We start from the raw sequence: 27,577 nt of genomic DNA on the forward strand, positions 1-27,577 counted from the left end.
ATGCTGCACCTCCAGAGATAAAAATGAGATAAAATAAAATAATGTATTAGCATCCACAAAAGGTCAAAATTCACCCAAGTGAAAAGTTACATGAGCCTATCAAAATAATGGATCCATGCTATCTCATGTACTCAATGAATGGATGTATGCTCAAACCTTTATAGGAGCCCCATTTTTCATATACTCTATTACCAAATTAATATTTACAATATTATGACATGCACTATTACAAAGCCTCCAAACCTCAATAAGCTAGTATAATATCCAAGATAAGAATATCTTAAGTTGTTTACCATGTGTACATGGATAGGTGCAACTTGCATTGGTGTTCACTACCATGCTATAAACAAGCGTAAGCACTTCAAGTGTATGCAAACCACATTGGTTTCTTTTTATGGTAGACAAGCGTACTTCATGGCAAACAACTATGTTAACCACAAGTTGGCACCCCATGACAAAAGGTTACAAAGAAAGGGTGATTTTGGAGAGGTGAACTTCATTCAACCTCTCTTCAAAAAGTTCAACAGTTGAACATAAAATGTATTTCACCATATTTTGTGGGTATGAATTGCTTCTATTATACCTTTAAGAGTTTCCTGTAAAAGCCAATCAAATTAAAATAAGCCAAACCATATGAAACATATTGACAAAACTTGGATAAGATAGAATTTAGTATTTACCATAGAATGATCCTTCAAGCCTATAGAGAGCAACAAGGGCCTTGAAGAGCCTGTGGAGCTGCCCAAAACAAGGAAGGAGTAAGTTACTACCTTTGGTTTAACAGCACTACTTGAATGTTTTGGAACCTATAACCCTGTCTACGGCAAATTGGGAGTAAATCAAGTATACCTAGGCCTTATTTTTTGTCATGGTACACATTACCCGTTTAGACTTGTTTTGTATGCATAATGAGGGCGACTTCAAAGAGCAAGTGCACTTGCACTATTACATTCTAGCATAAGCAATAGACACAATCAAAAGAAAAGCCAGTTTCCTTAATAGCGAGTGACATGTCCATTACAATTGTTAAAAATTCCAATGCCAACAGCATTTCTAGTTATATTGATAGCAAGAGCTTTGAGATGCCCTTGGTTGCTACAAAGAAAGAATCAATGGTTATCATCTAAGCACGTGCCTTTCAAAAAGAAAGTTGAACCTTCAAAGGTGGCCTTCTTACATTCTACATGACCTTGGGGACATACAAACTTTTTCTTTTGAAAGAGGACATTGGGACTTCCTTTGGCAATCTAAACGGCCCATTCCTTAATCCAGCTAACCATAAGTTAGGTTCTAGGGCTCTAGTCTTCCAGTCCTCAAAACAAGAAACCGCTTCAGGATGTTTGGAACTTCCTTTGGCAATCTAAATGGCCCATTCCTTAATCCAGCTAACCTAAGTTAGGTACTAAGGCAAAGTGAATTTAAAACAGATTGATAGCCACCATTCTCTCATCTTCCCACTCCTCACAGGACAGGACAACAACCATGACTTCCAGCAAGGAGCGACATTTGTGCTTGTTGGGAAAGGTGGAAAACACTTGGGACAAACTTCCCAAAAAGGATTTTGGTACGGCTGCCAATAGATGCTAATTCGTGAAGGTTCGACAAGACTATACAAACATTTCTTTCAATTCTGACGTCAATCAGGTGCAGCTGATGAAATGCTGGACTGGAAGTAAAGGGAAGGGATGAGGAGGCCCATTACACCTTGATCTATTAATGAGTCCAAAGCTTTTCCACACGAACGTCATGTGACACAAAGGGTAGCCTATGATGGCATTCTACCTTTTGTGATTCTTGCTTCTCTTTCTAAAGGTCTGGAGGCAGACCCCAGCTAGCAAGTACAAAGGGCACCAGAACAAGTGCAGTGCATCACTCTACTGTCATCTACCAAACATGTTGATTATATGGCCAGAATGACTGAAGCTTCAGGGCCTTTAAATCCCATTCATTTATGAAGCATCTGATGGGTGCACTGACATTTTGGGAAATAAACGAGCAGTTAGACATGAATTACGCATAAAACATGTATAACATTTCAATGGGCATTTCACCTAGAAATAATGTTCCAGAAAATTAAAGTTTCACAGTGAAAACATTCCATTATGAACTTTTGATCATTAAAGCAGCATATTGAAATATATATCCTCCATACTAGCACAATACACTGAAGAGATTGTTGCCTAAAGATCAGCTCTTGAGCAATCCTCCAGCATATCCCATCAGATTAAACTACTCCTTCACACAAACTTCAGCTTGTTCATTGCTACTTTGATGATCAACCGTGGACATCATGAAATGTTTTCACTGCCAAAAATTTTCGTTGCTACCATCATAACAATTTCAATACACCTTTAAAATATTTCATCAACAAATACAGCGAGGACTCAGCCACTCAAGCATATGCATCAAAAGACCCTCTATCAGATGCAAGTGAGATTCAAGTTGCATGGTGGAATTTTATCAATATTCATTTAAGGTTGATATGTTTCAGCTGAGCTTGGGAAGTAAATCAATCACATAGATGTTTACCACTAGCTCCGTTGATAGTTGCACCGATGTTTTTCCTTTTGTATGGAGGAATGCATGATAGATTTTACCTGTCATGAATTTCTGTATCCTTGAAGTTTTTGGTTTCTTAATGGAGATAATTATGATGGATTGAAAGACAAGCTTGCCAACATCTATCTCATAAAAAGAGCTATATTGTGTAAAAAATCAACCTACCCACTGCACTATGTAGGCTTGAGGTGACTAGATCCTGTTTGGTATTACAAGATGCCCTTTTGTAGCTTTCCTTGTAACATGGCAAAGATATTGGATTTTGGATTTGAGGCTAATGTATTCCTTTAAGTACTACTCTTATTCTCCATTTAAGGTCAGGTTTTGGACACATCAGGACTGATGTGGATGAAGCAGAGCTTTGTTATCACAAAGTCAGGAAGCACAGCACAAAAGACAAATGAAAACAGAAAGTGGGAAAAACAAGAGGTACAAGGTGCCTCCAAAGGCAACAAGCCAATATATCTCTTGTGAGCTTTAACATAAATAAATAAATAAATGAAAGCTTCAACTTTATACATTAGTATTCTTGAAATTGCACCAATTCGAAAGGTATACCTTATCCATTCAATCAATTGTCTTGCACAAGCCTGTAACATAGGCTGCATTCACACCACCTTTAAAATGTGAAAACTAAAGATCCCAAGAATCGAGGCATAATAATAAATATGTTGTGCGTACCTCATCATGTTTGCCCATAAGGACATTCACATTGAATGTTGCTTGTCCACCAAAGGCTTCTTCTTTCCTATAAAAGCAAATGAAAAAATGCTATAACTTTGCAAGTACTTCGAGTCCTACACTCTAAAAGCTTGTAGCATGCTAGAAACTTGACAACCCTTTGGTTAAGTGAGTAAAAACAAGGCTCAAATGGGGGCTGCTAGAACAACTTAACTTTTAAAGACAACCCCCATTTGATAAATTTACTTGCTGTGATGAACACTAACCATGATTCTTAGAGTTCACAGCTCCATAGAGCTTTAAGACATTGGTGGAGCTCTAGAAGTCCCTATTGCTACCTCCCCTTCTACCCCCCTCTCCTCTTTGCCATTCCTCACACTCTTGTCCCTATCCTCCATGGCCAATCCCCTCCCCTTCGCCTACAAATTCAACCATTTCCTTTGCCTTCCATTCCTCCCCTCTCATCCTTCTCCGCACCCCTCACCTTCTTTCATCCAAATGTTTCTACAGTTCAATATGTTCCCTCTCCCCTTCCTTTGCCTCTTTCTCCTAGCCCTCATGGCACAAATTTACAAACCTCTCAAATTCCTTACAATCTTGAAATCAACAAGGACACCAAGTTATTGAATAATCTAGGTTATCGTAAAATGCTAGAAGAGCAGCTTGAAAGATTAGCATTGAATGCCTCGTTTGGAAGAATATAAACATCAAAACCCTACCAAGGTGATTGCTCTTGAGCGTAGTTGGAGACCAAACCTCAAACTATAAGTAATTGTTTAAGAAAGCAAAGGAATAGTTGCTCAACCCAAGTCCTTCAGGGAATAGCTCAATTACAATTACCCAACGAGTGAGCACAAGTAGTTCTCACTCTCACAAGATCATGAAAAGATATACATACGCACATGCATCACTTACTATGCAATAAAAACAAAAGATCTCTTTACAAGATGCGAGTAGAAAGAGGAAAATTTAACATTTCTCCATCATTGATCAGCAATACATTGATGTGGCTTGGTTTTTGTTTTAGAAATGGAAGAAGAGTTCAAGGAGGAAGGGCTATAATGAGTTAACAAGCTTGCTATCTTGTAAAACAACAGCAAAAGAAGAGGGAATATGGGGATATTTAATGGTGGAAGAGTGGAGAATGATGTAAATGAGTAGAGGCAACTTTAGCCTATCTTCAACTGCTATACAAGAGTTTACAACCAAGAAAACTAATGTGGAATGAAGAAAAATGTTGTTTACTCACCTATCTAGCCTGGAGTCTCCCAAGGTAGTCCTGTGACCTCCTACTATTTGGTGCTTAAAGTAATCCAGCCTCTACAAGGTATCTCGATCAAGTCTGTCAGTTCTCTCACAAGAAGAGGCCAAGGTGTTTCTAATCTGGAAACTAAATCATTCTCAAATCCCTCTCTAAAAGCATCGTAATACCACATCTTAGTATTTGCACATTTGCAAATTGATAGGAGAAATTCTCTTCTCCCTAGTCGGCTTGATAGGGAAGGCAGTGGATGGAGCAGCCGCAGTGGAGTAAAGCTAGGTGAGAGTTTTACCAGACATTAACACATCTAACTTTTGTAAGCATATGAAGCCCTAGCATTGATCAGATATTAACCTAGGAATTTGCTGACCTTGCATGTATCAATGTTCCCATTCTCCCAATTTGTGTTGCCAAAACCTGCATTGTTGCCCCTTGTAAGATTATAACGTCTTAGAGGTCTCTAGGGACACCAAGAAATATTATATATCACAAAAGTACCTGACAGGAAGGAAACTTACAAATATGCAATCATCAAAACAGGAAATCATGAATTCTGTATTGTGGCCCTGCAAAGAAGTAATGTGCAGCACAAAGCTCCTGTTTAAACATGAAGGTAAACAAAATGATAATACAATTGAAGGCCCTCATCAGACACTAAAAGACCTCTGAAACCTGAATAGATGTTGTAAACTGCTTGGAAGCTACAGGAAACCGGGAGCTGCCAGTCACCTGCAGAAACAGAACATTGTCATGATAGACTTTACTATTCCTGATAAATCAAAGATCTTAATGCCTATTAAACTTCATAAACAAAAATTGTGCATACAATTTTAAATTCCAAGCTGATCCAGAAAGTACAGACTCATTCTAAAGACCCATCATGTCTACACCTGAATAGATGAAGCCTCCATATGATAGGATGAGAAATAATCTCCACAGAGCAGACAACCTACTTTTAGAATGCCGAGAACTGCAGATTATTATAGCTACACTTATCTGAACCACTCCCATTCTGCTCTAACCAAGGCAATAAAGGAGTAAAATTAAGAAGTCTACAAAGCCAATGCTTGTTCTGGAAACCCGAACAAAAAAGGATGTTTAAGTACCAGAAATGTTGATGTAGTAGATATTTTGATGTCAGACGAATAGATTGTTCACACATAGATGACTACACAAAAATGCCTTTAATACTTAAAATTGTACTCACACAAAGCTTGTTTAAACGGTTCACTTAAAATTGTTCTCACACAAAGTTTGTTTAAACAGTTCTCACGCAATGGCTCCATGCATATATATTTCTAATAAGACTCACCGACACTTTCACATATGGGAGCTGATTGCTAGTATTCTAGCCCCGTACATCTAGACCAAGAGTAGCCACATTATTGACCTTCAGGACATATCCACAGCCAAGACTCTTTCGAGGATTTGAACAGAGATCATCCACACTCTCTAGGGGAGATGGGAGACGATGAAAAGAGAATCTAGCAGAATGAGAAGGAGAGAGGCCTTCCAAAGGACCTAGGATTCAAGCACTTTTTTTCCATGTAATCCCCCAAACGGTTTGGCATTATAGCCCATGAGATTGGTTATTCATATGACCATTGTACTTGAAATATACTTGAACACTCTTCCGAATAACTTTTTACTTTGTGAAATGTCAAGCATTCCAACCATCTAGCACTAAAAGTGTTATGTCCCTAGACATCAAGATGGGCACTAGTAGCACTGGTCACAATGATTACTAAGTGACTTAGTGCGAATGCAGTAAGAACACTTCAAGGTTAGAGCAGGTAAGTCCTATTTATAGGACTCAAGATGTATTGTGCACATTCATTGAGTGATCACCACTCTTGGACTCTCGGCCCGTTCAGCCTGTTGAACGACATCCATACATTGTTTCGTTAAAAAAGTTCAATCGTCTGAGTCTCAATGTAATTTGATTTCTTTTAATAATAATCTTAATATGAATTCAAATGTAAGTGAGCATTTGGATTTGATATTACATAAGTATACTGATATTTTTCCATCTGAGCTACCTGATGGACTTATACCGTCTAACAAAACCTTAGACCATAGGATTGAAATGTTGCCCGATACCCATCCCGTCTCTCAACAACCTTAAAGGTTTAGCCCGAAAGAGAAAGAAGAGATAGCTAGACAACTTCAAGACTATTTAGCTAAGGGTTTTATTGAACCAAGTAAATCCCTATAGGGCATGTCTGTCCTTCTCGCAAAAAAGAGGGATGGCACAATGCGCTTCTATGTCGATTACAATGGTTTCAATAAGGTGACCATCAAGAATAAATATCCACTACCTAGGATAGATGACCTTATAGATTGGCTTTGTGGTGCTCGATATTTCACCAAAATCAATCTAAGGTCCGATTACCATCAAATACAAATAGCTTTGAAGGATGTCTTGAAAACTGTGTTTCGAATGTAGTATAGACATTATCAATTTTTTGTCCTTCCTTTTGGATTGACCAATGCTCCCATAACTTTTCAACATATGATTTTCATAAGTGATTTAGTTTATCCATATCTTGGAAAATGAATGGCCATTTTCCTTGATGACATTCTTGTTTATAGTAAGTTGTTTGAGGAACATACCAAACATTTGCACATCATCTTACATCTCTTAAGATGAGAGCGATTGTTTGTCAAATTATCCAAGTGCGAATTCTTTCATCTAGAGTTGTTATACCTTGGTCATATCATCTCAATTGATGGCATTCGGATTGATCTTGAAAAGATACAAGTAGTACTTGATTAGCCTATTCGAGTGACCATAAAACAACTCAAAAAGGACTATGCTCATATTGTTAAACCCTTGACACATTTACTGTCACGAGGAAGTGAAAATTTGATGCTTTGCTTATGTTTAATTGACATTTGATTAAAGGATTAATCAAATGTGCAATTAAAAGATACACATGCATTGCACATGTGAGATGCAAGCTACTTTTTGGAATCGTGAAACCAGCCTTCCTTCTTGAAATGGGTGGTGATAACCTGATTTAAGAGTTAATTCCAGCAATAAATAAATGCACATAAAATGAAATACACACTCTACCATACCATTCTTGGACAGTAGACTCCCCGTTGGCCCCGAAACTGACGCCCCTTACAGTATTTCCTTAGCTTCATTCAATTGGAAGGAGTACAACTTGAGATTCTTCAATCTCCTCCTGCTAACCAATTGCTCATGCTGTCATAAATGACCAGCAAGCCTTTTGGGTCATTTGCCCCTTGATTCACCCAGGACTTCTTCTCCAATTTGACCCTTGGCTGGCCAACTACTGCCCCAAATCAATTCGGGATGGGCTGGCTCCTAAAAACCCTTGATAATCTTCAATTATCAGCTGCTGATTTCAGTCCCTTGAGCCTTCAATCTCTGGCACGGATCCCAAGGTGGCTACTAAACCCTAATTTTTGCTGTAAATTAGGGTTTATTGCAGAAATTACAGATCAGCCCACCAAAAATGGCTGAGATCTCCTCCGAATGGCTAAGAATTGTTGAGAATGGCTGAGCATAGGTTGAAGGAGATGAGAGAATGCTGTAGAGAGAGCAAATTCTGAGATTTGTCGCGAAGAACTAATCAAAATCAGTTACTGCCCTGCTGTACCAGCCCCAACCGGATGCACCAACAACAATAGGAGCATCAGAGACTATGAAATTAAAATGAACAAAGTTACTATTGTTCAAGGGATAGAATATCTATCAATAGGAACTTAGAAAAGTATTCGATATGACATCCATAATGAAGATAAAGAAATAATCATTCGTAAAGAAGAAATAAAAATCATAGAAACAAAGATAAAGTTAAAATTTTCTAATAACTGGTACACAAAAATACACAATAAATCTGGTAATGCTGCAAAAGGCTTACTAATAATCAATCAACCTAGTATAATAGATACGGATTATACAGGAAACATTAAGATAATAATAACATCCTTAGCCGTAGATATAGTAATCAAACCACACAATAAAATAGCTCAAATAGTCTTTAAGTTATAACAAGTGTCACTTGTTACAACTTTTGCCTTTGACACCCATCTTTTTCACAGGGTCCTTCAGCTTTCAACTGTGAAAAAGATGGGTGTCAAAGGAAAAAGTCATAACAAGTGACACTTGTTAGATTCTAGGTGAATTTTGGTGTCAATTTACCCCTAGGACCATTAATTGGCCATTAATGGTCAATTAATGGTGAATTTTGGTATCAAAATGCCCCTAGGACCATTAATTGGCCATTAAGTGTCAGTGGTGACACTAGGGACTAGGCATTAATTAATGGATTAATGCATGTCCAAGGGTCAATTAATGCACAGGACCACTTTGGGTTGCAATTGGCCTAGCCAATTAATTTTTGGATAGGCAAGGTCAATTTTCTCGGCATGGATTAAGGGATGAATTAATTTTCAAAATTAATTAATTCTGAAAATTAATTAAATGGCTGGAAATTGCTGAAAATGGATTAAGAAAGCTGCCACTTGGCAAAACTTTCCCATGCAAGTGGGAAAAAGGCTAAATAGGGCTGAAGGGAGAGGGAAATCTCGTTTTTTCATTTTGGAGCTATTAGAAAGAGGTGTTGGACCATGGCTGCCAGCTTTTGGGGCCATTTCCCAACCATTGGAGACCATTTTGGTGATGGAGATTGCACATTCTTGACCTTGGGAAGCTGGCAATTGCTGCTGATGCAGTTTCTCTTGAAGATCACAGTCTCTGATGCTCCTATTGTTGTTGATGCATCCGTTTGGGGCTAGTACAACGGGGCAACAACTGATTTTGATCAGTTCTTCGCGACAAATCTCAGAATTTTCTCTCTACAGCATTCTCTCATCTTCTTCAGCCTATGCTCAGCCATTCTCAACAATTCTTAGCCATTTGGAGGAGATCTCAACCATTTTTGGTAGGCTGATCTGTAATTTCTGCAATGAACCCTAATTTACAACAAAAATTAGGGTTTAGCAGCCACCTTGGGATCCATGCCAGAGATTGAAGGCTCAAGGGACTAAAATCAGCAGCTGATAATTGAAGATTATCAAGGGATTTTAGGAGCCAGTCCATCCCGAATTGATTTGGGGCAGCAATTGGCCAGCCAAGGGTCAAATTGGAGAAGAAGTCCTGGGTGAATCAAGGGGCAAATGACCCAAAAGGCTTGCTGGTCATTTATGACAGCATGAGCAATTGGTTAGCAGGAGGAGATTGAAGAATCTCAAGTTGTACTCCTTCCAATTGAATGAAGCTAAGGAAATACCGCAAGGGGCGTCAGTTTCGGGGCCAACAGGGAGTCTACTGTCCAAGAACGGTATGGTAAAGTGTGTATTTCATTTTATGTGCATTTATTTATTGCTGGAATTAACTCTTAAATCAGGTTATCACCACCCATTTCAAGAAGGAAGGCTGGTTTCATGGTTTCATTGCCAGAATACATCAAATCTCTTGATTTGGTGGGCCTGAGGCACCTGATTGCAAGCCAAAGCTTTGTGCTAGTGTTGATCTTTGTACTCATCTGAGAAATTACAGCAAGATGTCTTCATACAGTGGGATGCAATGAAGCAGTAATGATGCCTCTCATGATGCACATTCACATGGGGAAGAAGGAAATGCAATGCCTGATCTTGGACAAGTCACGAATCATGGACAGCATGCTGAAAATGTGGTTGAAGGCCGAGATGTTGGACCCTCAATGCAGAAAGAGGATAATGATCAACAAGGGGAAATGAAATTTGATGATGCATTCAAGAATCGAATGAGGGCAGCAGCCAATATCTTTGCTGAATTGGCAAAAGATCCTCAGTTTACTCGGTTTTTGAACACTCCTAAGAAGGACAAGGGCAAGAAGAGAAAATCCTCTTCTAGAACTTCGAGACAGCAAGATGCACTGAAGAACAAGCCAAAGCCTTCTCAAGATGCTGCTAAAGATGCTCATGGTGAAAAGCAGTTGATGCTAGTTGGGCAAGAAATGCAAATGCAAGTTCATGATGTAAATGCTAATCCTATGGTTTTTGGACAGCAAGGTTTGCATGAGAATTTGGAGCAGCCAGCTTACTTTGGTGGTAGCACAATTTTTCATGCTATGGTGGGTGAGCGACCGAATGTGGGAATGTATGGCACACCTCCCCATAACTTTCAACAACCAATGCATGGCTTGCATAACCCAATGTACTCGGGTATGGCTCATGGAATGCATAATCCGATGTATGGCAGCATCGGTATGATGCCTGGTGTGCAAAATCACGCGTATGGGCAAGCATCGGTACCCCGTCGTGGTTTTTGGGCTCAAGGAATAAGTGTTGGTCATGCAAATGCTCCGTTTAATGCTGGCTATCATGGAAATTGCCTCTACACAAGCGGATACACTATGCATTTCCTATGAGCTTGTTGAGGTCTTTTTATGTTGATGTGCCTAAGGATGTATCTGCTGAAATTCAGACCAATGTAAAAGAGCTAAATGAGATCCGAGCAGATTTTGGCACATAAAGAGAAAAGGTCAAAGGTAAAGCTTCCATACGTTATTGGGTGAAGTTTCACAACTGTTCACCAATGGATGCTAAATGGATGGAAGAGGATGCCTTGGCAGACCATCCTCAGTTGTTGCAACTTTACCTTGATGCCTTTCAGTTAGAGCTAACTTTGGATCGGGCTCTTTCAGGTTCAGTAGGGCAAGGGTCCAGAGTACCACCTGATACTCAAGGGGGAGGTAGCACTTCCACTCCTCCAGGAATTGACTGCTCTCGTGTATAGTGGATCTCGGATGTATTCAGCATGCGTCCAAGGTACTGTGCTAACAGTATGTCTGCCATGAGATTACTATTCAGTCTACTGGTCATTGTAGTATGTATGCAGATGGGTATGGTTTTCACTGCAGCTCTGAAACTGTACATTTGCATCAAGTTATGATCATGAGAGACTGATTACCAAGTGCTAGTTTTCAATGTATGATCATTAGTTTCCATGGTATTCAGCTGGTTCTACGGACAGCAGCATGTGTATTGAATGCCATTGACAATTCAGCCATGGTTTCGGCTTGGTTTATGCTTTACTATGGTTGTGTAGTTAGCAGTGTTGAGAAACAAGAGTTTGGGATGCATCCGATGAGTTTCTAGCAACAGTTCTGGACTACTGTTGAGCTTTATGCTATGTTTATGCTGGCTGGAAATTTTCAGCAAATGGTGGGCATAAGAGATAGTTAGCTAGCAGTGGCCAATGTTGTGTTGACTACGATGCCTTGTGAAAATTCCAATGCAATATTGTTTGCTTTGATACATTATAGTGCAATCGAGGACGATTGCAAGGATTTCAAGGGGGTGGTCTATCACGAGGACGTGAAAATTTGATGCATTGCTTATGTTTAATTGACATTTGATTAAAGGATTAATCAAATGTGCAATTAGAAGATGCACATGCGTTGCACATGTGAGGTGCAAGCTACTTTTTCACAATTGAAGGCCAACGGACCCTGTGAAAAAGATGGATGTCAAAGGCAAAAGTTGTAACAAGTGACACTTGTTAGATTCTGGGTGAATTTTGGTGTCAATATGCCCCTGGGACCATTAATTGGCCATTAAGTGTCAGTGGTGACACTAGGGACTAGGCATTAATTAATGGATTAATGCATGTCCAAGGGTCAATTAATGCATGGGACCACTTTGGGTTGCAATTGGCCTAGCCAATTAATTTTTGGATGGCCAAGGTCAATTTTCTAGGCATGGATTAAGGGCTGAATTAATTTTCAAAATTAATTAATTCTGAAAATTAATTAAATTGCTGAAAATGGATTAAGAAAGCTGCCACTTAGCAAAACTTTCCCATGCAAGTGGGGGAAAGGCTAAATAGGGCTAAAGGGAGAGGGAAATCTCGTTTTTTCATTTTGGAGCTGTTGGGAAGAGGTGTTGGACCGTGGCTGCCAGCTTTTGGGGCCATTTCCCAACCATTGGAGACCATTTTGGTGATGGAGATTGCGATGCAGTTTCTCTTGAAGATCACAGTCTCTGATGCTCCTATTGTTGTTGGCGCATCCGTTTGGGGCTGGTACAGCAGGGCAGCAACTGATTTTGATCAGTTCTTCGCGTCAAATCTCAGAATTTTCTCTCTCTACAGCATTCTCTCATCTCCTTCAGCCTATGCTCAGCCATTCTCAACAATTCTTAGCCATTCGGAGGGATCTCAACCATTTTTGGTGGGCTGATCTGTAATTTCTGCAGTAAACCCTAATTTACAGCAGAAATTAGGGTTTAGCAACCACCTTGGGATCCGTACCAGAGATTGAAGGCTCAAGGGACTGAAATCAGCAGCTGATAATTGAAGATTATCAAGGGATTTCAGGAGCCAACCCATCCCGGATTGATTTGGGGCAGCATTTGGCCAGCCAAGGGTCGAATTGGAGAAGAAGTCCTGGGTGAATCAAGGGGCAAATGACCCAAAAGGCTTGCTGGTCATTTATGACAGCAAGAGCAATTGGTTGGCAGAAGGAGATTAAAGAATCTCAAGTTGTACTCCTTCCAATTGAATGAAAGCTAAAGAAATACCGCAAGGGGCGCCAATTTTGGGGCCAACAAGATGTCTACTGTCCAAGAATGGTATGGTAAAGTGTGTATTTCATTTTATATGCATTTATTTATTGTTATAATTAACTCTTAAATCAGGTTATCACCACCCATTCTAAGAAGGAAGGCTGATTTCATTTACTTAAGGATATCCGAAGCAAGAAGAAACACACTAGTCCACTGGTTGTTTGGACTAATGAGCTCGATCAATGTTTTTAAACATTGAAATAGCTTATTACCATTGCACTGATGTTGCGGATTATCGATCTAAATAACCTTTTAAGGTTCATACAAACGTGAGCAACTCTGCATTAGGTGTTTTCCTTTATCAAGAGAGTTGATCTATCACATTCGAGAGCCGTAAGCTCACTAATGCCCAAATACAATTTACCACTCAAAAGAAGAAATTAGTAGCAGTCATCCATGTGCTTAAAGTATGGCATCATTATTTGTATGGTGTCTAGTTTATTATTTGGACGAACCACTATTCATTGAAATATCTATGTATTTGGACGAGCTACCATTCATTGAAATACCTATGTGATCAACCCAATCTCTGTGGCCACAAGCCTCAAGGCAAGATGGATGGAGGTTATTCAAGAGTTGACTTCAAAATTCGTTATAGAAAGGATGCAACTAATATAGTTGCTATCACGAGGACATAAAATTTTATTACTTTGCTTAGCATTTGATTAAAAGTTAGTCAAATGTGCTAATGTGACTTACACATGTGAGGTGCAAGTCAATTATTTCATAGTGTGAAACCTAGGACCCCGAGATATTAGTTGATACCAAAGACAAAAGTTGTAATAAGTTATGTACGACATGTATTAGGTGGTACTCGGTGTCAAATTTGGATCTAGATCACTTTATTGGCCACCAATGTCAATGGTAACATTAGAGACTAGGCATTAATTAATTAATTAATGCTGTTAATTAATGCCAATCTAAGGGTCAATAATTGGTTAGGAATACTTGGAAGATAGATTAGCCTAGCCAATTTAATTATTGACTGATGAAATTAATTTTTTGAGCACTAGAATAATTATTAAATTAACTTTCAAAATTAATATTTTGAATATTCTAAAAATTGATTTAATAAGGTGGATAATGCTAAAAAATGGGATTAGAAGACTGTCACTTAGTAAAACTTACCCATGCAAGTGAGAAAAACGTTTTAAGAGGCTAATGAAAGTCTATTCCAACTATTGTGAGAGAGAAGGAGACTTTTAGAGAGCAAGGAGAGACTACCGATATGATTTGCAGCCACCAAGGATCAATCCTACAACATGTGACAACAGTTTGGAGCCCTCCAAGAGCAAGTGACAGCAACCCAAGGTCTTTTTGGTACAAATAACAGCATATAGGGCAGCAGTCTTTCTAGTGGTTTGCCAACCATCTCGAGATGCGTGCTCAAAATTGAGAGCCTAGGACTCAAATTCCAACAGAGCTGAAATCGAGAAATTTCAAGAAGATTCAAGAGGCCAATTAGACAATATTAGATTTGGGACTAAGTTTGTCTTTCATGGAGCAAAGTGAAAGTCAATCGCCAAGCAAACCAAGGCACAAATTGGTTTGAAGGCTTACTGGCCAGTTTTGGTAACGAGAGGTACTTGGATTAGCAAAGGAGACAAAGGGTTTCAGTTGTACTCCTTCCATTTGCAATATAAGATTAAAAAATACTGCAAGGGGTGCCAGCTTTGGGGCCAACTGGGTGTCCAATGTTTAAGGTTAAAGCGGTAAACTGTACATTTTTAGTTTATGTGAATTTTGTGCTTGCTGTGATTAGTGCTTAATTAGATTTATTTACTACCCTATCTAAAAAGGAAGGTTGGTTTCATATCTCAGTTGTACTCCTTCCATTTGCAATATAAGATAAAGAAATACTGCAAGGGGCGCCAATTTTGGTGCCAACAAGGTGTCCAATGTTTAAGATTAAAGTGATAAAGTGTTCATTTTCAGTTTACGTGAATTTTGTGATTGTTGTGATTAGTGTTTAATCAGGTTATTTACCACCCTATCCGAGACAAGACTAGTTTCAGTTTTGCTGATGCTCTTAGTCAAATTCTTGAAGTCAATGCCTTATCCTACTCCAAAATTTTGACTAATTTCTATTTTTTTCTCTCAAAGGACGTTGCTACAACAATCTTCACTTTGGTAAGATTTGACAATTAGTTCAAGAGGGATCATAGCCTGAAAAGCTTTGGCAATCTGAGTACCCGAAAGCTAGTTATTGAGAAAAAGATGGCGAAAAAGTATTCCATTCGTAATGGATTGCTTTTTAAACAAGGCAAAGTGTGTGTGCCCGATGATCAGGATATCTGCAATAAAATTTTATAGAAGCGTCACAACACGCCGAGCGTTGGACATAAAGCGTTGGACACCTTGGCATACACCGGACTTTAACCTTGGCCACTTGTTATTTTTATTGACCGCATATTAAGACTATGGTTGAGTCTTATGTGTGTAAGTGTCCACAATGTCAACTTAATAAAGCTAAACGGTACAGACAGGCAGAGATATTGCATTCTTTACAAATTCCCGATAGAAAATGGAGTAGCATTTCTATTGATTTTGTAGTTGGATTGCCCAATACGAATCAGGGTCATGACACAATTTGGGTTGTGGTCAAACAATTGACAAAAATGACTTGATTCATTCCTACAAAGACAGCTATGAAAAGCCACAAGTTGGCTAGTCTCTTTGTTGAACACCTCTATAGAATCTATGGTTTGCCATGACTACCGACAAGTACTATAAATTATCTTCGAGGTATTGTGTCCTTTCTTGATTACTTAGAATATAAGTAGCGTATTCTATGAGTTAGACTTACCTTCGGAAATCAGAGTTTGCTCTATGTTCCACGTGAGTCATTTGAAAGAACAACTAGAATCAAGTAGAGAAAATTGTTCCGATTGAGGAAGCTCTGCGACTTGAGGATACCGCTCATTATGTTCCACTTGAACCCGAATTGGTTCTTAACCTTAGAACTAAATTATCCTATCGGATTGTTTATCCCAAGTATTTGGTCAAGTGGAAAACCGCCCAAAAGCGGAGATTGCTTGGGAGTCAGTATGTTCATTGAAGACTCATTTTCCTCACTTCATACCTTGAGGATATTGCGGAGGACAGCAATCATTCATAAGGGGGGAACTAGGTCCGTGGACATCCGGATGGGCACTAGTAGCATTGGTTATGGTGATTATAAAGTGACTTAGTGTGAATGCACTAAGGACAATTCGGGGTTAGGGCAGTCGAGTCCTATTTATAGGACTCAAGACCCTATTGTACACCAAGATGGCGTGAGATGGTGATATGGGATGCCGACCCTCGGGATGCGGTCGTGACCCGAAGTGCTACTAGCTCCGAGGTTCAGGGGTGAGCCCATTTGGCTCTATGGTTGAAGCCTGGGAGGTGAGTGGAATGTCCAATTCCTTTTATGGTGAGTTTGGCTTGCATCATGTCTCACGTGCAAGTTGGATCTTAGGGAATTTCAAAAAGAGTTGAAAAAATGGTGTATCGAGACTCTGCAGCTCATATCAAGGCACCAAATGCCATGTCTAATCACCAATTTTGCCACATGTGAGTACGACCATTTTAAGTTGGCTAACAGTCCGACCATAATTTTATCCTCACTAGGTTTATGGTCAGCTAGTTTTCCTTTTTTGGCCTGTTTTTAGGGAGCACAATATGCATACTTCATTCCACAGTTTTTCATTGCACCTTGGGTTCACAGTCTAGCATTCTGCCTATTTTTTGCTTATCATTCTCCTTGTTGTTCACCCTTCCTTTGTGCCTCTAATTACCATCAAGGTATCAGAGCACACAGCTCCTCCTCGTCACTGAAGCTTTCACCTAGCTGTTTGTGGGAGTGTTACAATTGGTGTTAAGAAGGCTGCTAGGATTTGCACTGAGGACACACAGAGTGTACGACCACAACAGAAACACAAAGACACAGACACAGACACAGAGGGTAAAACTCAAACCCTAAACGCAAAACTCAAAACTCAAACACAAAAACTCAAACACAAACAGAAGAAGGGAGAGAGAAAACACAACTCTGAGGTGAATGAATGCTGTAAATGAATGTAAGAGTGTACAGTGTGCTCAAGGGCAGAGCAATGTCGGAGTGTGACATCCACCGAAGACGAATCCCAAGTCTGTGACCACCAGTCGGAGTGTAGGAGTGCTGAATAGTGAATGGCAGCAGGCTCGTCATCAAAACGCAGCAGTGTACCACCGATCGGGGGCTGGAAACTATGCACAATCTGCTGTAAACAACAAGCTGAAACAGTGTCTGAGAGTGTCAGGGCCTGCAATGCTGAAAACGCAGGCTGGCTAACCCTGGAGATAATGGACAGCAGGCTGAACAGCAGTCTAGGACAGTTTGAGCAGTCGCTAGTAGATGAGAGCTGTTGCCTACAGCAATGGACAGGCTGAAGATGATGTGGCTGCAGTCGATGATGGTTGGACAGCAAATGGAGACGGGCTGCAGGCTGGAAAATGGGCGTCAACAGCTGCAGAGGGTGTGTGGGTTGGTGTAACCTGCAAAACAAGGATAATCGTTGAATGGGGGCAGCCTGTCTATTTATAGATGTGGAAGGGCGCCCCAAAAATTAGGGTTTCCACTAAACTTTCTCGAACCGCTCCCTATTTTAGGGTTTCCACTGAACTCTCTCGAACCGCTTCCCATTTTAGGGCTTTACTCTAAAAGAGCATTTTTAGTGTGTTTTGGGGCTGTTTAAGAGGCTAATCAGCAAGTAATGCATATTTTAGCTCAACACCCCCCCTCAGGCCCAAAACTTAGCCGAAAGGTTAGGCCAATCATGGTGATGTTTATGTACCCCAAGGCGTCCCACCCCAAAGCAGCCAAGGCATCGGACAAAGGGTGCACGTCGACTGCCCAATGGCCTACTAAGACTACAGAGGCAATGGTTATCTTACCAAGGAAATCCAAGTAGTCACCCCAGAGAGGATAGGGCATCGGACAAAGGGTGCACGTCGGCTGCCCAATGGCCTACCAAGTCCTACAAAGGCGGATAGAACCACATTGAACTTTGTGTGTGTGTGTGTGTTTTCTTTTTTAGTAAGTGTGGTAAATTTTATGGGATGCAGCCGATTGAGTAATAGTGACCCAGCAGACGGGAGTGGGGAGGGTACACCCAACACATCACAAAACAGTACAAGCTAACCCATCCACTCAAGGTATCGATGACCAGGAAAAATAGGTAATGAGGTATCCATGTGATGAAGAAGTATGGTGGTGTGATAACAACAGCCGCCGGTGGAAAGAAGAGTGCGAAAAATGAATGCTAGACTAACCTAGGGTATCCGAAAGGACCTAGAGACATGCTAGTCTAAGAAGGTGGCCACCATCACGTACGTCCAGTAGCAAGGCTCTGCCAAGGGAACGCCTGACGAGGTGGGGAGGAATGTGAGATAGATACATGAAGTGCAACGGGATCGGAACCTGCAAACCAATCAACCAATCCTTCAGGAGTAGAAAAGGATGGCCCCTGAGGTTGTCCGGGTACTGCATGTCCAGCAGTCGTTGTGAGGGCTGGAGGAGCAGATGGGGCAGCAGCGGAAGACATAGCCCCACTGGACTGTGAAGTCGCAATGGTCTGTTGAGGCTTTTTAGGGGGAAGACCTTGGGCCTTGGAGCGACACTCCTCGTCCACATGGCCTGCTCTCTGGCAATGTGTGCAAAACCGGTTCTTCTTAGGGAGTTGCTGCCATATAGGTCTTGATTCTTTGGTTCCATCGAAGGAAGAGGAGTCACCCTTTGATTGGCTTGCCTTCGCATCTAGCGAGTTCTTGCCATTGGTGGTTTTCCCTCCTGAAGAAGAAGCAACCAACCCCCTCTGCTCTGAATAAGGCTGTGATGAGGATTTCTTGTGGACTTGATCATGCAGCCTTGCGTAATGCAAGAACTGGCACTCAAACTCGTAGAAGGTTGGCAATCGAGGTTGGAAGATCATGTGTTGAATGAAATTGAAGTATTTTGCAAGCAACTTATTCAAGAAAAATGTAACCTAATCGTCATCTAACTTTGGAGAGCCAGTAGTGGCAAACTCAACAAGTAACCGCGTATAGTCAACCAGCTTGACTTTCAGATCATCCCCTTCCTTAAGAGAAAACTCTTGAAGCTCAAAGTCGAGATTGATGCGCTGAGTACGATCACGAGCTGCATAGCAGTTGAGAAGGTGACTCCGACGCTCTGACGCGAGCGGAAAGTGCTGCAACTGAGAGTGAAACTCAAGAAGCAATCCCTGCATCAGCTTAACATTGGCTGTAGCATTGCAGGCTCTCCATTGACGGATGTAGTCAAGGTAAGCTAGTCGAGGGTCCAGCATATGCTCTAGACCAATGACGAGGTCCCAAAGACCCTGAGACTCAAGCACTTGTTGCATGAAATTCGACCAAGTAGTGAAATTTGACCCGTTAAAACGTGTCTTATCCATGAAGGTATTCTTGGCCGTTGCAACAGGAGTGGTTGTGCTCGGAGATGGATAGTGTGAAAAACTGTAGTAGGGGTAGGATGGGGGAGTGGAGTACACTAGGGAATGGGCCCCGGAGTGCCCACCAAGCATGTGGGTAGTGTGCAAGGTGGATCCATAGGTAGGGATGAGCTGACTAGGCATGGGCATGGTAGCCACATGAGGAACCCAAGAAGGTGGGATGGGAACACCGGGAGCAAAAGATGGGAATCCCTGCATAGGTGTAACCCAAGGAGAGTATGAAGACGCACCATAAGCTGAGGATGGAAACCCCTACCTAACAAGTGATCATGGGAGATGTGAAGCTAGGGATAGTGAGAGGGATGCCCATCACAGTCGACCCAAGAGTTATGGGTGTGCTCATTTGCTGAAAGGTGAGAGGCACTATGTTAAAGTGTGGCATTTCCCCTAACGAAGTACCATGGTGCAAAGAGGTAAGGAATGGGATGGAGAAGAAAAAGATACTAGGAGTGGAGATGGAAGATCCAACACCTAGGGTGTGTGAAGCAGATGTGGAGTGTAATCCAAGATTTTGGAAAGATGATGAGAGATGATCAAGGTGTGATATAGAAGAGGGTGGGATGGAAGGTAAGTGAGAAGTGTGTGTGATATGCTCAAATGAAATAGAAGCTATAGATGTACATGAATTCCGTCTGCTTCGTGAGCCCCCTCTATTGAAGTTCATATACGCAAAGCCATCCGGATCCTATACCTCAAAAGAAGAAACAGGCAAGGGTTTTGATTCATGCAACACAAAAGAATTGTACAAACCTGACATTGGACCTGGCGAAGATGATAAGCATGGATCGCCAGACATTCCGAATGCCGAATGTCCTCCATGATCGGAGAGGTAGCCAGTCTTACCAACCGCTCCGAATGTGGTAGCAAAACTGGTAGGAGGGGTGTAAACATCACCGTACTTGTTGCAATAGTACTCCTCAAAGTCCTCCTATGTCATATTAGTGAAATCTGGTGAAGGTGGAGTGTCGTCCTCCCCACCGAGTCCATAATGCCATCTCAGGGCCTCCAATGATGGAGAAGCCTGATAAGACATCATAGGAACCGGAGAAGAAGGTATCTGGGACATTGTGATTCGGTTACGAGTCGTATAGTGTGCCTTGCACAAAGACTAGCTCTCAACAATATCCGCAGGATACTCTTTACAAGAGCATGGACTCTGATACCATATTAAGAAGATTGCTAGGGTTTGCACTGAGGACACACAGAGTGTATGACCACTACAGAAACACAAAGACATAGACACTGACACAGAGGGCAAAACTCAAACCCTAAACACAAAACTCAAAACTCAAACACAAAAACTCAAACGCAAACAGAAGAAGGGACAGAGAGAACACAACTCTTAAGTGAATGAATGTTGTAAATGAATGTAAGAGTGTACAGTGTGCTCAAGAGCAGAGCAATGTCGGAGTGTGACGTCCACCGAAGACGAATCCCAAGTCTCTGACTACCAGTCAGAGTGTAGGAGTGCTGTATAGTGAATGGCAGCAGGCTGGTCACCAAAACGCAGCAATGTACCACCGATCGAGGGCTAGAAACTGTGCACAGTCTGCTGTAAACAACAGGCTGAAACAGTGTCTAAGAGTGTCAGGGCCTGCAATGCTGAAAACACAGGCTGGCTGACCCTGGAGATGATGGACAGCAGGCTGAACAGCAGTCTAGGACAGTTTGGAGCAGTCGCCAGCAGCTGAGAGCTGTTGCCTACAGCAATGGACAAGCTGAAGATGATGTGGCTGCAGTCAATGATGGCTGGACAACAGATGGAGGCGGGCTGCAGGCTGGAAACTGGGCGTCAACAGCAGCAAAGGGTGTGTGGGCTGGTGTAACCTGCAAAACAAGGGTGTGTGGGCGCCTTCCTTCTCGGATAGGGTGGTTTAACTTGATTAAGCACTTAATTACAGCAATTAGCAAATGAACATAAACTGAAATGCTCACTTTACCTTCATAAACTTGGACAGTGGACACCCTGTTGGCCCCAAAACTGGCGCCCCTTTCGGTATTTCTTTAATTTCAATTGCTGATGGATAAATTACAAGCCGAGATTTCACGATCTCCTTGGCTGATCCAAAAGCCCCTTGTTGTTCCAATAATCAGCAAAGCATTCGGGTAAATTGCCCCTTGATTTTCACCCAGGACTTGCTCTAATGGAACCCCAACTGGTCAAATGCTGCCCCAAATTCACAATAGATGGGCTGGCATCTGAAATCCTCACAATTCCACGAATTTCCGGTGCTGATTTCAGTGTACAATGCCTTTGACTGATGGCACGGGTCCCAAGGTGGCTGCTAAACCCTAATTACTGCTGTAATTTAGGGTTTACAGCAGTAAACTCTCTGTTGTCCACCAAATTTGGCTGTACTCTGCTACCAGTGGCTGAGAATTACTGAGAATGCTTGAGCATAGACTGGAGGAGATGAGAGAATGTTGTAGAGAGAGAGAAAATCAGCTGAAATGTATCTTTTGATTCATAGCTCTGATGACAAATCTGATGGCACCAACAGCTTCAAAGGGGGGGGTCAAACGCTAGCTCTGCTGATGAGCCCTCCTCTCCTTCCGCCGCCTCTCTTGAGGCGGAAGAGAAAACCTGCTGTCTCCTGTCCTGTCTCGCGGCGCACGATCAGTCGTCGTCACCTCTCAGAGCCAAATCTAATCACCTCCTCTCCCTCCACCAAGCTCAAAATGGCTATAATTTAGCTTCCACCGCCCTCCAACAACCTTCTCCCTAGTTGCATGGAAAAGTTTTACCAAGTGGCAGCCTTCCTAATGCATTTTCAACCATTAAATTAATTTTTCAGAATTAATTAATTCTGAAAATTAACTTCAGCCCTTTTGACCTTGCCCCAAAATTAAACATGCCCATCTGTAATGAAATTGGCTAGGCCATTTGCAACTTGGAGTGGTTCCCAACCGCCATTTGCAACTTGGAGTGGTTCCCAACCTTTGTTGACCCTTAGACTAGTATTAATTAATTAATTAATACTAGTCCCTAGTGTCACCATTGACACTTAATGGCCAAACAATTGTCCTAGGGTCCAACCTAGCACCAATTGACCACCAAAACCCAATTGGTATAACTTAACACAACTTTTGCCTTTAACACCCACTGCATCCTCAAGGTCCTTGGTCTGTTCCCATGAAATAACTACCATGTGTATCACATGTGCTAAACAACCTTGCACATTAGATTAATAACTTAATCAAATATTACTAGCAAGATTAAAGCATCTCAAAATTTCACGTCCCCGTGACACACCTTCCCCTTGAAAACCTTGCAATCGTCCTCGATTGCACTGCATTGGACCAAAGCAAAAGTATATTGCACTGGAATTTCAATTTGCCATGACAGTCACCACAACATTGGCCACTGTTGTCGAACTGTTGCATATGTACAAAACTTATTGAAAATTTCTAGCCAGCAAAACATAATAGAAAACTGAAAAATAGTCCAAAACTGTTGCTAGAAACCATTTGATGTATCCATAACTCATGTTTCTCAACCGTTCTGGCCGCTTCATTTATTGAGACCAAAGAATTGGGGTTTCATGATACCAACATGAGGCCATTTATTTGCATGGCTCTCTAGTAGGGATACAATTCCCTCCTACCATGCCTACTAGTTAATCACACCAATAGCCAAAGAGCTATTTGCCCTTGCACGAAACCTCGTCTTCTCCCACAACATGAAGCACCTTGTTGGACATTTGTGACTTTGCCATTATCACTTCTCCAAAAAGCAAGTAGAGTTGGGTACATTTAGGCTTGCTTATGTACTATGACAGACAACCATGCTTACCTCCCCTAAAGGCAAGTGCTTTGACACTGATATTGACCTTACTCATCCTCCCCTCTAGCATCAATATGATGGGGAGAGGGTGTCAGCTCCTAAACAACCGTGTCATCAACATGATGTTAAAAGGGGGTTGCTTTCCATTTGTGTGCATCCATGCAGGAGTTTCAAGTGGGAATTTGTCTTCTTTTGTCCTTGACATTGACAACATTTCTCATTTGTAAATTGATGATCTTTGCATACTTTACTGTAAAAGGGCGGTCGAGTTAATGAAAACCTCGATTGAAAACACTACTCACGTAAAGATCTATTGCACACGTGCCCCCATGGTCATGTGTATCTTGCACAGTCATCTCCTATCTGTGAGTCTCAATCTGAGTCAAACGGGGACATTAGGAGCTCTAACACTCAATCTATCGTGTGTTTTGATGGAGGAGGTATGGAGCATGCATTTCTTTTTTGGTCAATTTTAAGTGTATTCACACTGGCTAGTTACTTTTGGCCTGTGTATTTTTTTTCAATGGTTTGGACTGCATTCACACTGGCCTGTATGAGGTGATCAGCATTTTTTATTTTTGCCAGCATTTATTGCATTAAATAATGCAGGTCAGGCAGCATTGAATGCTTGGCCTGATGCTGCTCAACCAGTTTTGGCAGCCTCTGGCTATAAATAGCCATCGCCCAGTTGCTAGTGATCATTATCTTCTGCAAGTTTCAGCACACTCCGACATTCACGGATTCTTCTCCGGCTTCTAGTGCTGCCTTCTTTCAATAGCCTGATCCAATGCCCTCATTGATGCCTTGGGCTGCATATAGGGAGAACTAATCGATCCTCTTTGTATTCAGCATCCTTTTGGAGTTTAGTGCAGTTTTTCTTCTTACATTGTCTTCTTTCATTATAGTCCTCTTCCCTTCTCTCTCCATGTTTATGTTTCCTCTTTTGTTGCACAGTCTCACATGGTACCAGAGCCAAACTAAGGACTCAGAGGTTCTACGAAGAGAAGACCACACTCAACTTGCTATTTGGAACAAACATATTATGAAGAACACAGACTTTCTACCTTGTTCGAGCCTTCTATGAAGTGTTCTGGGCATCTACAACTTCTCTTTGCAAGGTGTAACTAATTTCCCTTTGTGACCATGGAATCCCCGCCTTCGGCCAAAACCGCCAAAGTGTCCCCTCATGTGGGCTCCAGACGAAAGTCTCCCGCACTCTGTCAAGTAACCAGCCCATCATGAACCTGGATGGCAATCCTAGCTCCAAGATTTGTACCTGCCAAACTTCGGTCACTGCATCAGGAAAGTCCCTCTCTCGATCCTGTGCATCTGTATAGACATATAGATGATGCAAAAATACCAAAAAGCAGGCTGAAATGAAGGACAGGCTGTACAGATGCTGACTGTAGCAAAAAACGCAAGCAAAACTGGTCGCCTGATTGGAGCAGTAGCTGCCTAATCAGGAGAGGGAAAACAATCCTGAAATCATCAATAAAAACACAGCAGAAACACAAAACCTAAAAACCGATACCATGTTAGAAGTGATACAGCAACGGAAGCATAAACAACATACTGAAATAAACTGCTGAAACACAAGACAAGAAAAAAAAATTTGAAATGGCAACACATTGACCACTCTGAGTGTAAACATGAATATCCCGATGAGATCAAGAGCATTCTCATCACCCTCCCCACCACCATGATAGCAGTAACCTATGTTGCCACAAGAGCCGAGTACTATTTTTGGTTCTTTCAACACCAAATATACTCATTCTTAACTCTCACACTAGATTATTTTGTAGTTACGCACCCACAAACCTAAAAGCTTGTGCATATACATTGTGTCGATGCATCATAGATTGCAACTCCCTAAGCAAATCTAGTGGAAGATCACACATGACCCCCAATTGGTTAAGCAGCTTGTGCTCAGTATCATAAACATAGAGCTATGCAAATCGGCCTTCTTAATGTTGCATATCAAGAAGTAAAGGACCTATAGAGTGATAGATAGAGCCATGCACTCTAAAGGTATAACCATTCTCGATAACAAGTAGCTCATCAACATTAGTCCTACACGAGACAACAGCATACAACAGTGAGTCACTGGCCTGGCACCGGCTCCTCTCTCCTTAGAAGAATCCACAAATGATGGCTAAAGTACACAAGAGGAGGAGAAGCCCTAGAAATATATAGGCATAAAATGGAGGGAGCATTAAATGCAATTGGCCAACATTTAATGCTGGTCAACCAACATTAAATGCTCCCAGCCCTAAAAAGGACACCGAAAAATGCCAGAAAAAATACTGCCACAACCCCTATAGCACAGACTCACCCTGAGCTGACTAATCTACTAACATCTTTCACCTTCCAATGATTACTCACAGGTGTTGCTACCTGATTCACTGTGTAGTTTTCTTACAAGTGCTACCACCTGATTCAAACAGGGCAGTATAGTTATCTTTTAAGCTTCGGCTCCACTGTATCAGCTTTTCTTCTCATAGCATGATTCAGTGGATCATCGCCGTGTTCTTGTGTTTTTTAGTTTCTCTTCTCTCTCAATGTTTGCCATACACACTCCGTGTTACTCCCCGCAAACCCTACTATCTCTTTGCATTATCGCTTATTTGGACATAGTATTAGAGTATACCTGTTATTTTTTACACCCCCCATTCTCTACGTGTTTCTCACATGGCCCATACTACAAGTCCTCACATTGTCGTGATGACACCCTCTATTCACAAGCATATGCTTCCTTGTCTCCCCAAAAAAGACTAACTTGATGGTGCAAACTACTCCCTTTGGTCCAACAAAGTGGAGTGTATCCTTGACACCTTTGACTTATGGGAGTTTGTTACTACCCCAACTCCCTGTCCAGTGGTGGATGATCCCTGCATTGACTCTACAATAGACCAAGAAGCCCTTTGGGATCAAGTCAATTCTAGAGCACAATCTTTTCTCTTTATGAGTCTGCAAGATTCTATCCTTGTGCATATGCGTAGACTTCACACTGCAATGGAGGTGTACATAAAGCTCTCTTTTCTCTATCATCAAAAGACCTTTGTGTCAGAGTGCAGCGGTGCGGAAGCGTAGGACTGAGAGAGAGAGAACGCAGAGAGAGAAGGGAGAGAAAGAGAGTGTACACTGAAGATCTACTGTATAAAGAATGCTGAATACAAAGATATACACGGGCGCAGTGCGCTGGACTGCGTGTCTCCACCTCGACGATGCGACCTGCTGTCCACCTCGAAGTCTGCTGCAGTCTGCACTGTCTGCTGTCTGAAATCTGCGAACAGAGACAGAGATCTGCACGGCACCGGTCTGTAATCTGCGACAGAGAATGATCGCCAGACTGCTGAAAACGTCAGCAATAAATAGGCGAAAAACTGCCTGGAATAGGGCGCCAAAATAGGGCGCAGCCTGATAAAAATCGGCTGCAGGCAGTCGGACTGCCACGTGGCAGTCCGACTGCACAGTCCGACTGTGCAGCTGGACTGTGCAGCTGGTCCGACTGCTGGACCAGCTGTGCTGCTGCCTGAAAACAGGCTATGATCTCTGACACCCCCTCTCAGAGCCTGGACAGGGCAGAAGCCTGAGGGATCTGGAATGTTGCCGAAGTAGAGCCTGAGGAAGCGCCTTCGTAAACAAATCCGCAAGATTATCCTCCGTCTTGCAATACTCCACAGTGATGGTTTCATCCAAAAGCTTTTCTCGGATGAAGTGGTACTGGATCTCAATGTGCTTCGTCCGGGCATGAAAAACAGGGTTCCTCGCCAAGGCAATGCAACTCTCATTGTCACATCGCAGCAATGTAGGACGAGTCTGGGGGCACCCAAGCTCCTCCAACAGTCTCCGAAGCCACACAACCTCGCATGTGGTGGAAGACGCGGCCCGATACTCCGCCTCAATAGACGAAAGGGCTACCGTGGGCTGCTTCTTGCTACTCCAAGAAATAACACCTGCACCCAAAGTAAAACAGTAACCTGTTGTAGACCGCCTGTGGTCCACGTCACCGGCCCAATCCGAGTCGCTCCAACCTGCAAGTACAAGATCTGACCCATCTGTCCCTGCGGGGTAATGAATCCCCAAATCAGACGTCCCCCTCAGATACCGAAGGATCCTCTGAGCAGCCTGCCAATGCACCGTCTTAGGTTCACTCATGAACCCTGCCAAGAGCCCAACAGCAAAACATAGATCAACCCTGGTGTTGAGAAGCCA

General features: G+C 41.9%; 1 protein-coding gene across 6 annotated transcripts in view; it reads right to left on the reverse strand.

Annotated features, from left to right (window-relative positions):
- Positions 1–251: 251 nt before the first annotated feature.
- Positions 252–27,577, reverse strand: part of LOC148031555 (proteasome assembly chaperone-like protein) — a 275,937-nt gene continuing 248,611 nt past the window's right edge. For 3 of the 6 annotated variants that reach the window (XM_087685100.1, XM_087685099.1, XM_087685102.1), the window contains 7 exons: positions 5,165–5,230; positions 5,020–5,067; positions 4,872–4,918; positions 3,241–3,307; positions 3,118–3,161; positions 681–738; positions 252–596 (listed from right to left, as the gene is read on the reverse strand). In XM_087685100.1, the coding sequence (XP_087541226.1) occupies positions 546–596; positions 681–738; positions 3,118–3,161; positions 3,241–3,307; positions 4,872–4,918; positions 5,020–5,067; positions 5,165–5,230 (381 nt within the window). In that variant the 3' untranslated portion in view covers positions 252–545. The remainder of the gene's footprint in view (positions 597–680; positions 739–3,117; positions 3,162–3,240; positions 3,308–4,871; positions 4,919–5,019; positions 5,068–5,164; positions 5,231–27,577) is intronic. The other 3 variants (XM_087685101.1, XM_087685103.1, XM_087685104.1) reach the window with 2 other exon arrangements.

This window comes from Lygodium microphyllum, chromosome 9 (assembly GCF_053477565.2).
Source record: "Lygodium microphyllum isolate KBCC chromosome 9, Lygodium_microphyllum_v1.1.10, whole genome shotgun sequence".
Taxonomy (NCBI): Eukaryota; Viridiplantae; Streptophyta; class Polypodiopsida; order Schizaeales; family Lygodiaceae; genus Lygodium; species Lygodium microphyllum.